This window comes from Pieris brassicae, chromosome Z (genome assembly GCF_905147105.1).
Source record: "Pieris brassicae chromosome Z, ilPieBrab1.1, whole genome shotgun sequence".
Taxonomy (NCBI): Eukaryota; Metazoa; Arthropoda; class Insecta; order Lepidoptera; family Pieridae; genus Pieris; species Pieris brassicae.
Window position 1 is genome coordinate 8,420,124 of NC_059680.1, and position 17,025 is coordinate 8,437,148.

Genomic DNA, 17,025 nt, shown 5'->3' on the forward strand with positions numbered 1-17,025 from the left:
GACGGAGCCCTACGGCCTACCCGTATCAGAGGCTCAAGGAATATTTTTTCAAAGCAATCGGGTATGCTCACGATGGTAATTAAGAAAGTTCATTACTAAAGGAGGCGCGAAATGAATAAGCAAAATACAAATATAATTTATTGTATAAAAATTACACTTTATATACTACTTTCACATATACGCAGTTTTACAATATTATTCTTAGCTGTCCATATGCTAGGTAAATTTGGTATAACAGCCGTTGACCTATTGGTCCAAATGAAATCGGAACTTCCTGACGCCCCTACAATTTCTGAAACTGCTGCAACTTCAGCGTCATATAAGTGTTTGGGTGTGTGGGAGCCGGGAGGTGTCAAATTCGCACAGCGTCTGGAACTGTTACTTAATTGTCTGTTATGCATAATGGTAATGGTAGAACTTAACTAATGTTCGTTACTGTAGAAAGTGTTTGAGTCTGACTGTTAACATTTTTTATGTTCAAACTACAGTACTTTGAAATGATAGCACATTTTAATTGTTTTACTAGAATTTAATTAAATTATTAAGTAATTTTCGATAGTAAAATTCAAGTAAAACCACAAATTTTAACATTATAAAATAATAAGTATATTACAAAGTGTGCCCAAAAATACAAAAAAAAAACTTTCAGAACCTTTAATAGTTTTGTTAAATGTTTTACCGATAATTATTTAGATGTAGCTTTGCGACGTTACCTGAAGGAGGCGTTAGTTTAAAAAAAAATTTAATATGTACTTATAATTCGATACCTTTACCTGTGAGTAAAAATTATCTATATTTGTTATAGTATATTTTCTTCATACGCTTTAGTATGAATTGAGAGAAAGTTGTAAATTTTTTGTTATATGTATTTTTTTATATTTCTATTAGTTCTGTAGTTCTGTTAGAAGTTTTTAGTAAGTTTTTGTAATCACTTATGTAAACTTCAGCATTATGTGTGTTTGTGTAACTTGTTTATTTTTTTTCTTCTTATGTGTGGCCATGTCGGTGCAACTATATAATAAATAAAATAAATATTTGCGTACAATAGGTATCAGTTGTCTATGTCGTTAATATACGTCGATTGCTTCTTAATACTGTCTTGAATTTTCTTATTTGTTATCCGCTTGGATATGTCGTGCAGCAGTTATCTGGGAAATATTGTGATGACTTTGTATAGATACTCAATAGTTGTTCCATAATCCATCTTTAGTCGAGTAGTCTTGTACATATTTTGACCGTCTCATACCAACTCTTTTTTGTCTTTCTTTAGTCGTCCTTTTCTCATTATGCCTGTCATATGACAGTAAAGGTTTCTCTAAATTTTCACTGGCACAACATCTTGACCCCCTTGACCCCTTTAGTTATATATATATATATTAAAAAACGCAGTAACAGGATTTTTGCATTAGTCTCGAGTACCTAATATTATATCTATACGCCCTTACTAATCACTTTATTCTATAACATCGTGATCGTAACTGTTTTATGTCTTGATTTGGTAGTGAATTTGTAAGTTGTGGAACAATAAGTAATAAATGTATCAGGTAGCTTATAATCACTAAAAATCTTGGTTGTAAAGTACTATACTGGACATCGCTGTTTTATTTTCGATTCCCTTAATCTTAGCACAAATTTTCGTCTTTGGGTAAGCCAATAACTGCGCTACTTCTATACAAAACGTAATGTAGTAGTAAAAGTAGTCTTTAGTATGTGGCTAACAGTAAGGAATTATTTATATATTATGTCTCAATAACATTCGTCGTTGCATTTTTTGTATGCATGTTAGTCGAATATTTATCCCTTGGCTTTAAAACTGTTGTATCGTCTTATCTACATAGGCTGCAACTACGGTGATTCTTACGCTTTTGACGTAAAAGCTACGGACTGGGGCTAATAATTGTTCACGTGCTATTACGTTTTTTTTTTTAAATTGTACACGGTGCATGATAGTAATAAATACGAACAAACAATTACACGTGTTGGTTATATTTCTACGATAGATTCACATGCGGCTTTAAGTGTACTTATTTATTAAACTATATAAATGCATTTGATAGGGTCACATGATTCACTAAGATGACAAAATCTATTGCATCAAGAGTAGCTTAGAATGCTAATAACATTGCAAGATAATGAGATGTTAAGTACAATAATTATTAAAGAATATTTGGAATATACAGGATTGATTTGATGAAACGTGTTCTGTTGAATTATTGTATTTGTAGGGGAGTTGTGGGGTGTTAGCCTCATAGATTATATTGATATTAAGCTATAGCTATAAGCTATACCAGCGCTACAACCCTCGGCTTTGGCCTCAGATTTCTGGTAACAGTTTTGCGATAATTTCTTATTTCTACAAGGCAAGTAGGTGATCAAACTTTCACGTTCGTGACACAAGCCGTCGAATTTATGGGTCTAAGGCCGAGCCTGCGAGTGTTAAAACATAGTCAGAATATTCCTTTAATACCGTTGTTAAACAGTAAAGGTTCGAACCTACGACTCTTGGGATGAGAGTCGCACACTGTATCTACTAGATCAACACTGCTTTGAATTTAAGGGCGTTCACGAAGATTAAATAAATTAAAAAAAGCAACACGATATCTTAAGTAATGTTCGTCTGAAGAAACATTTTTTACATCTCATAAATCATAGATTTTTTTTATAAATAATAAGTAAGACAAATGTCAACATCCCACGTCAAAAAATATACACACAACGTTTTTGTAGTCAATCTTAATAAAAAGTAAAAATCTCATTGTAGTTATGGTTTTTCAATACATACCCTTCGATAAATTGGTTCGTCTATTTAAAATAATCGCCCATAACGGAGGTCCTATTGGGGCCATTATGAAACTTTGGCGAACTGATACGTTGAAGGTAAACAAGCAAAGTTTTATATTTTTGTTGATCACTACTACCTGATATATACAACATGCATGCAAGGCTTTGATCCGGTATCAAATGGGATATGGGGGGTCACATTTGTCTGTTTTATTAATAATCTTCATTTAGGCAGTTGAGATTGATGAGAGCTGAGCACACATCCGAGTTGATGCATCGATTGCTGACTCTAACATATTACGCCCGGTTGATTACGTTATAACAGTGCAGTGTTGAGATTAATGTTGCACTTACGGTAGGTATAATCCTTATCTGTTATAAAGCCTCAAAGGATCCTGTGGTCATTGAGAATATATCACTTCCTACGATGCTTATGATAAAACAATATCATGATTAGGATAAAAAAATATCAATCACAATTAGAGGGTATATCTATGTTTTAACAGGAAGGCAAACTCGTGGGCACGGACGCTTTCGGGAATAAATACTTTGAAAATACATACTACATGATCTCGCGCTGTCGTTGGCTGGAGTTTAACCCTAACGTCAAGTGGGATTATGACGCCAGTCAAGTATTTATATTTTCTAATATTTCAAGTCGCGTTGCAATATTTCAAAGGGCAAAGGATAAACCGACATGTTTATCCTTTTCCCCAAATATATAATATCATTGAGAATTTGTCTTTATGTGATAATCTTAATATATAATAATAATTTATGTGCAAGATTATGGTACGAACATATTATGGTTGTACAATTTCGACTTTGCATGTTCTGCGACACGTAATGGCGTAGATTTGTCTTACATAATTAAAAGGTAGTGTTTTACATACTAGTTACATATTACCTTTTTCATCTTATCATCAAACTCAATTTTTATATTATTTTATCACTATATCATCACATTATTCAAATATATAATTACAGTATCAAATTAATATGAATTATAATGTTTCACTCAAATAACCATTAATAGAATAATATTTTTTTTCCCTAGTATAATTACATTAAGTCGATTTATAAAAACTCTAGATGGAAGATCTTTGAACGTTTTTGGTAAGTTATTAGAAGCCTTGATTGCCATGCAAAAAGTGTTTCTCCCTTATAATTCCAGATTAATTTTGGCATAATCAATTTCTCCCCATGTCTACTGCGGCAGTTGTCCATTCCCGTTTTTACTTAACAATATTTATGTTCTTGGGAACTGTAAATGACACGTTCCTGCACACATAGAAAACAAAACCTTGCACTCTTGGATCCAGCCTTTGTGTCCCTCATTGTACAAATTTTGTACTCTAGGTGACAGCCGAGTGGTACGGATGGCTTCACTACAAAACTGATCGTTTGCCTAGTCAAGATTGCGCGAAATATTTGCTAATGAGCTCCCCTTGGACCAGAAAATGGCTCTTGCCGTATGAGGAAAATCTGACGGGGACAGAAAAAGCGTACATTGCCTATTCTACAACTAGGCCATATATTTATGTTTGGGATGGTAAGTAGTTTAGTTTTGTGTGTTAATAGTCACACGTAATACTTATACAAATTACCCACACTAGTTAGTTTAAAGCCCTCGGTTGTTCTCATTTTTATCTACGGAGCTTAAGGTATGTGACGGATAAGGGAATCGCTGAGTTGCAATTACTATCTTTGGTCTCCGACATATGACCTTGACATATAGGTAGAATAGCTGTGTGAGATGCTTCATACGGCTAATTCCTCACCAAGCCGAGAGCAAATTATGAATTAAATCTTGGTTTGCACTCTGGGAATCGAACTTCATACGGCAGATTTCTCAGTTCCGATACGAAACCGCTTTGGCACAAGACCCATGAAATTACCTTGGTTTGATACAAATAGCTTAGCTATTATTGTTACTATAACCGGTATATTCTTATATTGTTTGAAAATATTTGTGCATTGTATCAAAAGCCACGAAGGAGGTATGTTCAAACAATGCGACATATTATATTAATTATAATGACGTTTACCACAAAGGTAAATGTCCTAAGCTTTGATTCGTTACATTCTTGTCCTTGTATACTGTCTAAATCAAAGAGATTACTTTGATATGTTCGCAAATTTCGTAATTGTGAAATCACTAGCACCAAAAACTTATGTAATTAACTATTGTTCAAAAAGGTTCCCTAATCATACAAAGTCAAATGATTTATTTCAATTACTTTAAGGCCTATTAAAAAGGTACTTTTGAAAATTAAAATTACAAGTTAAAATATTAAAAAAAGAATACTCATAGGTACTACCTTCAAAAGGTGAGAAGGATGAGCAAGAAACACTTTTAAAATAGTTTTTACAATATATTGTATACATCGATTTAATAATTATAAGTGAAGACCATGTAGCGGGAATAAAAATGTATTATAAGTATACCAAATTATAATGCATCGTTTATAATGAATAAACATTTTTTTAAAATTCATACTATTAAGGTTTATTTATGAATGATTTGACTGAGTTTGTATCATTTAACATAGCCTTCGAACGAATGAAGCAACATATATCCCAGGTACTCCGTATCGTCAAGTAAACGATACCAGTCTCGTAACATATCAGTATCGGCCCAGGGCCTCGGACAAAATTACTTTGTGACAGGCGTGAAGCACTAAACCTAAACGAATTTGTATGGAATTTACGATTTGTCACGTGACGTTCTTTATCAATTTGCTTAACGTTAGTTTTGCTGGCCTGTAAATAGAAAAAAAAATAGTGGCGCTACAACCTTTTGGGATATCAGAGTTCTGTATCTGTTTTGTGGTCATTTGTTTTATTTTTCAATAATCAAGTAAGTGATCAGCCGAAACGCCATCGATTCATTTTGGAGTGTAAGGCCGGTTTCCTCACGAAATTTTCCTTCACGGTGCAAACGAGTATTAAATGCCTACATAGACCGAACCTACAACCGTGTGACTACACGCTAATGTGCTCACAGGTCAATGCTGCTCTTTAAACAGCATATAAGTAGAAAATATATTAGGACAACCCATATTAATGTTATAGATTAGTTTAGATTAATCCCTACTTAAAATTCAGTTTTGGTACAGCGCAATCGCAAAGTTATCACATCAGCGCCCTTACTCTTTAACTTCCAAAAGCGACAGCGATACGGATCCCGTCGTTTTTGTATACAAGTTCGATGTAGTTCTCTCAATATCCGAAGAGCTGTTGTCACAAGATTGGGGTCGTTATAAAAACTCATTATTGGGATTTCTGTAAATCATTTTCGGAAATTATACCGAGTTTTTCACATCGCCTGACGTAGGTAATGTATTAACCTAAAACAGAAAAATTACACAAAGCAATATAAAATATGAGTAATCGTTATTGCTCAAGTGTTTTTTTTTAATTTGAATTAGTATGTTTTTAACTGGAAATTAAATGGTAGCGAAACCTACTAACTGCGCGTATAAATGACTGCGATGTCGTCATACTGTGACGCGTTAACGAAGTTATTCCGGCCGCTAACGATATACAACTTCTCGACATTCGCCACTGGGGCTTCCGAACGGCCAGTCAGTAGTTAGACAGGTTGGGAATTCTACCTTTAGCTTACGATTAATACACCATCCGTCATATACAGAATATATTATACTTACTAGTAACCTATAATTTTTATAGATTTTTTTCTTGTCAATTATATATAAATAAGTTTAGTATGGAAAATTGGGAACCCTGATTCAGGTATTTTTTACTTAAAAGGGTTCCCAAACTTTGCACATTACAATGCATTGTTTATAATGATGAAACACATTTAGATTTTTTATTAATTGCCACTGTCGATTAAAACCCAGGGCTTAAAACTTTTCAAGCTTTTTTTTTTCAATTTTAAGTAGTTCCATCTACAAGACGTGTATAGAAAAGGTAACCTCTAGTATCTACTGCTAATGAGATGATAAAAGAAAGTGAGTATCTACTCACTTTCTTTTATCCTGACACGGAAAGTTCTAGAAGTTTAAACTTATATTTGTTGTAAGTTTTAACTTGTATAAGCCTCATAAATGTCATCTATTTTATAAATGACCATCCAGATCTTCTTAATTATTACCTATAGTGATTTATATCTAATAACTTCAATAATAACTATTATGTTTGGGGCAGAAAATCTAACTATTTTAATAGATACAAACTTACATCATTCCCTAGAGTTTTAGGCTTAGAAATCTTCTATTATAAAACCAATATTCTGGTAGGGTGGGGTATAGTAGTGCTTACCTTAAATTTAATTATAATAATTATTAAGTATATTATTCTGTATTAAAACTCCAAGTTATATCGGACGTGAAATATTTGTTAAATTTAAATCACTTGCTCTGTATAACCTACAACAATTAGATCAAACAATATAAAATTAAAAACTTTTGTCCATGTAACAAGCTACAAAGATGCAAGGAACGAAGAATGTATCAAATATCCACTTCTTCCTTGTAATTTTAAACGTTTTGTGTTTCATTTTTGTCTATCTTATAAGCCTTACAAAACAAATAAATAAACCCTTCTCTACCCTACCCTCACGGGTTAGGTATATTAGTATTAAACCTGCTACTAATACATAACCCTCATATTCTTACAACCGTAATTGTAAGGTAGACTTAATAATTCACCTAACACATTTATATTATTTTCAGGCACTAGTGTCGCAAGTCGTAAATCTCCAGCAGTTGGTTAAACAATACCTATTTGGTGTATAGATTCACATTAATAAAAAAGTGGAAAAGTATAAAATGTTTTATTCCTTTAGTATTGTATCGGGTCACAGACCATAGTTCCCTTGCCCCGGATCTCGACCTATCTATATCCACGCTACTTGTTGTACCTTCATATAAAGCGAAGTTCTTAATTTTTCGCTTCAGTTTGTGTAGGTACGTTAGAACACCAATTGAATAAAGCCTGTGTCGCGATTACTATATTACGAAACGGTATTCACCGGCACTCGTCGAAAACATTTTCAGAGAGCCACTCGGTCGCAATTCGTTGCAATATTGCAAAAAACTCGCGTCAAAAAATTCAATAGCGGGTTCCATAAAAAAGAAAAATTGTTTTTTCGTTCGCGTGCGAGACGTGGGCGGTTCTGGGCGGGGCCCGTGCTCCTTCCCCCGGTGAGAAGGAGATAGGAGGCCGTAATCCGCAGTTGGTCGTCGAACGCGACGTATAGCACACGGTTATGCGACGCGAGTGAGTGCCGCAGTGTTGTGGGGCAGAGGCCCATACGTTCGAAAATAGAAAACGGAAAAATTGACCCCCAGATGGGAGTGTACGAAGAGAGGGGAGCGATGCACTGGGTATGTATCTGTGTAAATTATTTTTTTATGCGATTATGTTTTTATTTTATTGGTTAATAGTACCTATAACGATATGCTATTACAAAAGTAGTAAATCAAACTGATATTACTAATAAAACAAGTGACAGTTGTAAGGCACGTTACTGAAAACTAAATAAATGTTTAATGTCAAAAAATTCGTGTATTTTTAATATTTTTAGACAAATTTGTGTTTAAGTATACGTAAAGTATATTCATACGTAATATGTGTAAAGTAGTAAATGTGTTGTATCCTAACGGTCTCGGACATAAAACGTTTTTATGAAAAATTTTGGTATAGAGGTATATAGTTTTGATTTAAATATTAATACACGTAATAAAACTTATTATTTATCAAACTCTACTAAGTGGTATTAGTAAGAACTTTTAAATAACCTAGAATGTTTACATTACATACGGAGGCGGTACTCAGAGCCGTACATTAAATTATCCATAATGGCAGATTATAATTATGTGTGTAAACGGTAAAAACGGTGCAATTATGAAATTTAAAGTCACTTAATTTCTCAAGACCATTTTTAGCTTGTGATTATATCGATATTTACCATTTACTTAGTCCTAATTAATCTTTGACACTTAAGAAAGGACTCTCTCGTATATAATCATAATTATATTGGAATAATTTTGAAGTAAACACTTTCGAATTTAGGCCTGAAAGCCTGAACGATAAACATCTTTATTTATATTATTATTCTAAATCAGTTACGATATTCTTGTTATTTCGCTTTCTTAATACCTAAAGCAGTCTACATTTATTGGATAATTTTATTACTTTTTAATTGTTTTCTAGTCTAGTCTAGTATATTTCCAACAATGTTTTAATACGATATCTTAGTATATGTAAATAGTTCTAATAATATTTTGACGTAACTGAACAGTACTATGTATATAAAACTGTAGTCCGTGGTTTGATTCCTAGCAAAACATATGCAACAGCCGCCGTAACGCCCCATATCCATTGCTGCCATATCAATTAGAGAAATTTTAATTAAATTTTAAGTAATATTGCTTTGAACGAAACGTTTTGATTAAATGTTGTAAACATTCCATTTGGTTTGTGTCGTCAATAAAGTTTAATAATTGTATAATAATTCCGAAAGGTTTGAACATGATTCAATTTGGAGCTTTTGAACGTATGACTAGTAAACCTCAGAGGAATTATAACTAAATTAGCCTATATTTTATGTTATAAAGTAACTAGTTTCTTTCTTTTCTATTGACTAATATGTACCTATAAAGCTGTGACGAAAAGGCACAGTGTATTTAACATTAGAACCTTTCCTTTGAAAATTAATTGTGTTTATTATAGGTTACAATGTTCCTTATATATATTACATGTAAAAATTGTAAATACAATCTTTAGTGTAGCTTTTAATAGGTGAGAGTAAATTTAGGTACATAATTCTTTTAGTAATTCAATGATTTTACAAATATATACAAATTCTTTGTATATATATATATATTGAGCGGTTATGTGTGTATATAAACTATACAATATTTTTCTTTTATTCCAGACAATTATGTTACAATACATATTAATGTAATTGTAAATTAATATATATAGTTAGTAAAATTTAAGAAGGGTGTTTTGTGCTTAAGATTACTCATTATTTTATGTCAATTGAACTATATCAGAGTTAATAGAAATAATATATATATATAACGAAATCGTTTATGTCGATCGAATTTTGTCTTAGAGATTCATAAAAACATATGCATTAATATGTTTTTATAACTGGCTTTAAAAAAGGCGGTTCTTTTTTATAATTCAATGCATAGAAAGCGCAGTCTTATTTCAGAACGAGTGCTTGAGTTTCAGTCTAGAAGATTGCCATATGAACATTTTATTTCTAATCCTGCCATAAATTTAAATTTAAATTCTCTTTTTAATACGATTTGAGTGTCTATAAATTGCTAGCGTGTTTTGCATCCTTATATAATCTACATATAATGGAATATTACCGTCGAAATTGGACACCGCAAGTATAGGTACACATAACCTATATATAATATATATTTTTGTATGTGTCAAATGTAATGGATATATATCCATAGATCATACAATATTCTAAAAACGAAAAGTGGTTTCTTAATACGACGCTTATTGCCTTCTTACCTATAATGAAACTGTTAAAGCTGTAATGAATGCGTAACAGTACTTCCTACAAAATCTTAGATAGGAACGCTATTTGCTGTAACCGTAAGAATAAATACCCAAAAAGTTTTTCGTAATGGTTCAAAATTTAGAATATATAACTACATAGGTACTTACAATTTTTATTTGGAATTTCCTAAATTCAAACTCCAAGTAAATTAGACATTAAAAATATTGCTTTCTCTCACGCTTATGACTTTAAATCTATAGGAAACTTCAATGTTCTTTTTTTATATTTTAGGGGTCGTTGAACCGAACTACTTAGTCAGTATAATTCTTAAAAAATAACTAGATTTTTTAATGATTTACAAAAATAACTGTGGAGTTATAATATTTTATGCTTAAACAATGACGTATTTTTCATAAATTCATGCGCGCGTCCAATTAAATTTACTAAGAAGAAATCTGAAAGTTGTAGAAACCATCTATTTTATTCCGAAGAACAAAGCTGTGAAGTGTAATCTGTGTCATAGCCACTGTCTGAATTAAATAAATGGCTATTTAAATAGCAACTTTATGCCATCAATGTTAACGATGCACTTCATTGAATACTCCAGTGATTGTCTGTGCTTGATACTCGATAAAGCTTGGAGTCGTAAAGGATGACTGTTTCCTAGAGACCATTGAAATTCAAACTAGAGTTTCAATAGCCTGCCGACACGATTTACTTCTGAAATTGCAATAATATACAGTTGCAGGTGGATCCGTTACATGTATAGCCTTTATACAAGCGGTGAGAATCAATTTAGGAATGGCTTCTGAAAAGCGTATAAGCTGAAGCGATACAAGTCACTGGGCCTATTTTGTCAAATTGTGTTCACATATGACGGAAAGAGATAGATAGATTTTTAAATCAAACCTTAAAAATATTTATGCATGTTATTTTTTATACGATATAGGTTTTATTATTTTAAAAAATATTGTAGGTAAAATTCGTAGTCTATGAAAATTAGTACTTCTTATATCTAAGGATTTATATTTCAAATAACATTTGTCAGTGCATTGTTTTGCCAGGCCACCTTTATTTTTATACAAACAATATAACGCGAGATATTATAAATGATTAATATTTAATATGAGGTCAGGACACAAGAGAGAAGCACCGCAAATATGATCAAAAATTATAAACGTTATTTGATTTTGTGTAATAATTAATTAATTATAGAATTGCAGTAAATTAGGTAAACCATAATTCTATTATTAAGGCATAATTATTGTATAGGCTTGTTTGTAAAAGCTCCCTTTATAACTATAAATATATAGACTTTATATTTATATCTCGTACAGGTATGTTTTTAATATATTTTGCTGCTCATTAGAAATAGTTGGTGGCGTTTGATTATTGCACTATTTTTAACCCAATATAAAGCTGCCATTCATATTTCCCGCTATAGTGCCTCGCTATAATTATTATTTAAGCAATAGGTGATAACTATGGAGGCTTATCATCTAAGATTTTGCCTAGATAATATTCTCTTGAGTGTTTTAATTTTAAGAAATTTTAATAATGGAATATCGTGTTAACATTACTTTTTGTATTGTATATTGAAATTATCAATTATAAATAAATAGTGATGAAGTAGAAAAGAGTTAGAATTCTTAAAATTTAGTTCAAGTTTCTGTTGTGTTGTATATTTTATTAATTGTATTAAAAAGGTGAATCACGGCACTTCGTTTATTTAATATTTTTTTATAATAGCTACGCGTTTGCCGCCGGCCGTGAAGGGCTACATTTTCATTTACCATTTATATTAATTCCGTTTCCTTCATACATATAGTTTTGTAATTGATCATTCTATTATAAAAATATTTAAAATAATGCGATAGGATGCGATGTGTTATAATATACTAGTTGAATATAATTCTCATTGATAGGTACCTACCTACTTGATTCATATAATCGCATGGTTAATTCTATTCGTTCATAAACTAAAATATATATACGTTTATACTCGGCGTCTTTTTATTTATTGAAATAACTAAATAAATTAGTTTCTATTTAGGAAATAAACCATATTAAGCAGCCATATCTTTAAATATAGTTCTTTTACCCAAAAAAACTTGTTTGCGTAAACATTGCCTATACTCCAAAAACGTCATTCATTCTGTGACTTACATACCGCAAACAAGAATCTTTGTGTGTATTGTGCGTGAATGTTGTTATTTTATGCTTCCTACTTATTTGTAGTAAGCAGGTATTTTTATAAATATTACATTTGTATAATAAATAAAGGCTAACACAGGTTTAATTTCACGGATATCGCTTAGACTAACGGTGATTTGCTTAGCAAAAACACAACAGTGTATCGCAAATATAGTGAAATCACAAATTAACATTCAAATCTCAAGTTTAAGGCTTAGAAGCTAATTGAGTGATCCAACGGCCATTTTAGACATATTGAAATTATTTTTTTACTCACGTTTTATTCATCGTAAAGGCCATTCGTGGGTTTTAATAAATGCACCATATAATCGGAAGCCAAATAGACACCTTCACTTTTCTATGCTTCCTTTAATGAGTCGTTTACTTTTCGGTAATTTCGTATCTGAGTCACACTGTTCCATAGATATATTTTTAATGCAATAAAAATAATTTAATTGATGTCTCTGAGTGCCATTGATTATTACCCGTGGCTCAATTGATTAAATGGCACGTATATTTCCAGCAACAGAGTGAGCGGTACCTATCTTCTGCATACGAGACAGGCGCCGAGTTATCCCCTGTTGCCCCTGCTGCATCACCTGGCTCACCTCGTGACTGCACTTCGTGTCACAAGAGGGAGCCTCCAGATGAACCGCCACCCCCGCCGGCAGAGGACGGCTGTGCAGGTTGCGGCTCCCGAATCACGGATCGATACTACCTACTTGCTCTCGAACGTCGCTGGCACACTCCCTGCCTCAGGTGCTGCGAATGTAAAATGCCGCTAGACTCCGAACAACGTTGTTACGCTAGGGATAGCAATATTTTCTGCAAAAATGATTATTTAAGGTAAGTTTTGTATGCACTAGTTTGTATGTACAGATTTAAAGTAATATACGAAAGGCACAATGGTTTTCGTAATTTTTTTACATACTGTTGATGATGTTGTGTTATCAATACATGAAAAATTATAAAACTTAATCTGTGTTGTTCCAAAATATTTATATATGTCATTATTACAGCATTCTGATATATTTTTGCGCTCTATCTTAGAATAACCGCTTATTAAATCGAATCCCACTGAAAATTCGAATAGTATTGTTTTTTAAATCTTTCATCACCACACATCACGGTTCCTTCCTAAGATAAAAATAAGAAGAATAAGACGTTACGTTAGAAAAAATAGTATAACCAGTGCCTTTAGATTTCTGGATCTGTTTCTTGATTAATTTTAACGAGTAGGTTATCAGCCGTCTGTGGCTGTCACCGCTGTCGACTTGGGTTTAAGACTTACCGGTTTCCTCACGATGTTTTCCTTCACCGAGCAAGTGTCAGATGCGCACATAAAAGGCGCACATGTCGCACAAGGCCTATTGGTTCCGCCGGAATTCGAACTTACGGCCTCAGCCACACTGCGCGTTAGTAACCTAAACTTAATTCAATTATTTATTTAAATGTATATTATATAGGTTATGTTATATAATAGTAGCTGAAAAACATCAGTAATATCATATTCGTTACATAACTTTGATGCAGTTATACAAGAGTGTTTATTTATTTAATATATCATTTCAAACGAAATATAAACGCAGATTTTTTATGTATAAATTATTAAGATAAAAAGTGTTGCAAGATGTTCATATTACAATTTAATTGCTTACTTATGATATTTATTTAAAATTTTATTGCTATTAAATGATTTTCTCAGTGATACCTTAAATATTTTACCAGAACAGTTTTGATTTATCACTATAATCTGAAGTGCTATTATTTTATTTAAGATTATTTATTAGGTCCGTAAATATTTGTGTAATTTTACCAAAAATATATGATATGACCAAAAATATTTGTCTATTGGCGGTGAAGTCTCTTAATATTAGAAGGGGTAGACCGAAAAAATATAATCGACCAATCACTGCGTTTTGTGAATTCAGTTCGCATGTGACTCGATCATTGACATTTACACAATAAGGAGACAGGTGAGGCTCCTGCCTGTTTGCCCCTCGTTTCATTAAAAATATATCAATGTTTCTCAATAAGGTTTTTAATAATGTAATGCAAGGGCGTACGAAACCTTAAACGTAGTGGAGTTATTTGTACGTGTCTTAAGCGTGTGTTTTATGCCTACGTCGCTAGATTTCGGCGCGCAATACTGATGTGGGCTGTCACCCATCTCAACTTCTATCTGATGTACGTTTTACAGCCCACCCTGGTCACAAGTCAGTTTGCATTATCACTACGGTCATATCAAGCACGCTCTAATCTCTTTAGTACATCTGCGGAACGAACGACGCGTGGGGAATAGACGAACGAAGAGAGTGAATATTATATTTAATAAAAACCTACTATGTTTAAATGTTTAGAAACATTAACAGTTTGGCTTATCTTCTTTTTAAAGCGTAATGGTTCTAAATGTGTATTGTAATGCAATTATGCATTGAAAAACCTTAGCGCAGATAATCCAGTCAATATTAATAATGTGAGAAAATAGATTTAGTACTGATAATATGTACTATGTCTTAGATCAATATCTATTACTTGTGTTTAATGTTTTGACATGCGCTAACGCCCCAGCAATGTGTGAACTCTTTTTCTGCTAATAATTAACAATTATAAAGGGTTAATTAAATGGTTATTTAAATAAACTTACTTTTTATAAACGTTTCGTAGAAATTAAAAAGTCAAGTATCAAGTAAAACTGTTTAAAATTTCTATTTGCTATTCACAAGTAGATAATGTCTTAGATGGAAGATTGTGACCACGGGGCACTACGTTTTGAGGCTTTATCGACGTTGTATATTCAACGAACGTTTTCGTAAATGTTTCCGGAATTTAAATGTTACCAAATTACCGATAATTATTTAAACATAATATTTGCACACGTGAAGAAATGTTTAAATGTTTTTGTTGTTGTTGTCTATAATTTATTTAATGTTTCAATTTATATATTTTGTACATTTATGTATTATGTGCATTCCACTTTATAAAAAATACGAGTCTAAGTGCGGAAAATGAGTCCACCTTACCTTACCTCCACTATAAAAATATTGATTGATATTTACTTAATGTTTTTATAGTCATCGTCGCCTTTCTTAATCATTCCAAAGATCTTCAAAGTGCGCATCCATTCATAATTAATTGTGACACGAAGCGCATGTCACTATAGATTCGTCTTGACGCAAAGGACCTTTGTGAAATTAAAAAAAAAATTAACAACTACTCGTAAAGATCCTTGAGACAATATATTAGTAGCAAATGCAATTGAATATTCTTTTTTTTCTACTTAAATAGTCAATTGGTGTACATTATTATTAGGTATTAAGCTTAACGTGATCTAATAAAAGTTCTACTTAAGTAGTGGCATTGCTCAATCAACATTAAAGAAGAGTTTGATTCAATCGGCCGCTTTTATCTCAACGTCCATTCTCAAATAACGTTATCGACTTCTAGAGCGGTTGAAATTTAAGAGACAAAGGTATCTCGTAAAGGTATGTTATTTGTATATAAATCAAATCTTGCTCTGACAACAAGACTCTTGTTAAATTGCTCATAAAAGTCTTCAACGGGTACGGCTATGCGTATATATTAAACACGGTTTATGGCATCGGAGCAACGGCATGTTTGATTGGTCTGTCAGAGATATTCGATCGTTGCGCCGGCGTCGTGTTTGACTGGAACGTGTACTTAAAAGTTTCTAATTTTGTGTATATTGTATGCTATGGTAGATAAATATTTATTAAATATTATTAGCATAACTGTGAACCCCTTACTGTTTGAAGCCGAGAGATTTTCGCATCTGTATCACTATTATAGGCAGCTGATCATCATCTTTAAGCGAAACAATAAAACTGGTTATGTTAACCAAGTTACTGCCACTAATTAGTTCTATCGTAGTTTGTGTAGTGTGTTTTTTTAAGTTTTACTCCCAAATAACAATCGAGATATTACAATTATATTATAATAAATTTTAACTTTATAAATTAGAAAGAAATTCTAATAATATTTTACGCAAATTTGTTAAAAACTAAATGTTTTGTTTTAAAAAATACATTTTAGGCGTTTCAATGACTTTTATGTCATCGTTTGCATTATTCTCAACACTGAGAATATTTAGAACAATCGTTGGTCCGCGGCAAGTGAAAATTTATACATACCATTGTATATCTGTTTTATGCGAAATGCATATTTTTATTATTCAAATAAAGTTATAATTGCTAAGATGTCATGCTCCAAAAATAAACAGATGCCTTTGTTATGAAGGTGAGAAATATTAAGCCTCTTTTGACGATTTGATTAAAATTCCAGGCACCTTGAATCTATACTTTTGTGGGAAAATTGTTATCTGACAATAGGATATAAGTTTCAAAAACGTCTTAATTGAACTCGAATAGTTGCAAAATTATTCTTTTAAAATATATAATGACGAAACATCATTATTTGTCTCATGCACTTAAGACTTTTATAATGAGAAGCTACTACATAAGACTTTGTTTATTCGATGAGATAGATTTGAATGCTAAGATTGTGAGTCAACCGAATTTCAAAAATTTGACATA

General features: G+C 32.0%; 1 protein-coding gene across 2 annotated transcripts in view; it reads left to right on the forward strand.

Annotated features, from left to right (window-relative positions):
• Window positions 1–7,984: 7,984 nt before the first annotated feature.
• LOC123718755 (protein apterous-like) overlaps window positions 7,985–17,025 on the forward strand; it is a 41,797-nt gene continuing 32,756 nt past the window's right edge. For both annotated transcript variants that reach the window (XM_045675523.1, XM_045675524.1), the window contains exons 1-2: window positions 7,985–8,135; window positions 12,996–13,318. In XM_045675523.1, coding sequence (XP_045531479.1) covers window positions 8,100–8,135; window positions 12,996–13,318 — 359 coding nt within the window. In that variant the 5' untranslated portion in view covers window positions 7,985–8,099. The remainder of the gene's footprint in view (window positions 8,136–12,995; window positions 13,319–17,025) is intronic.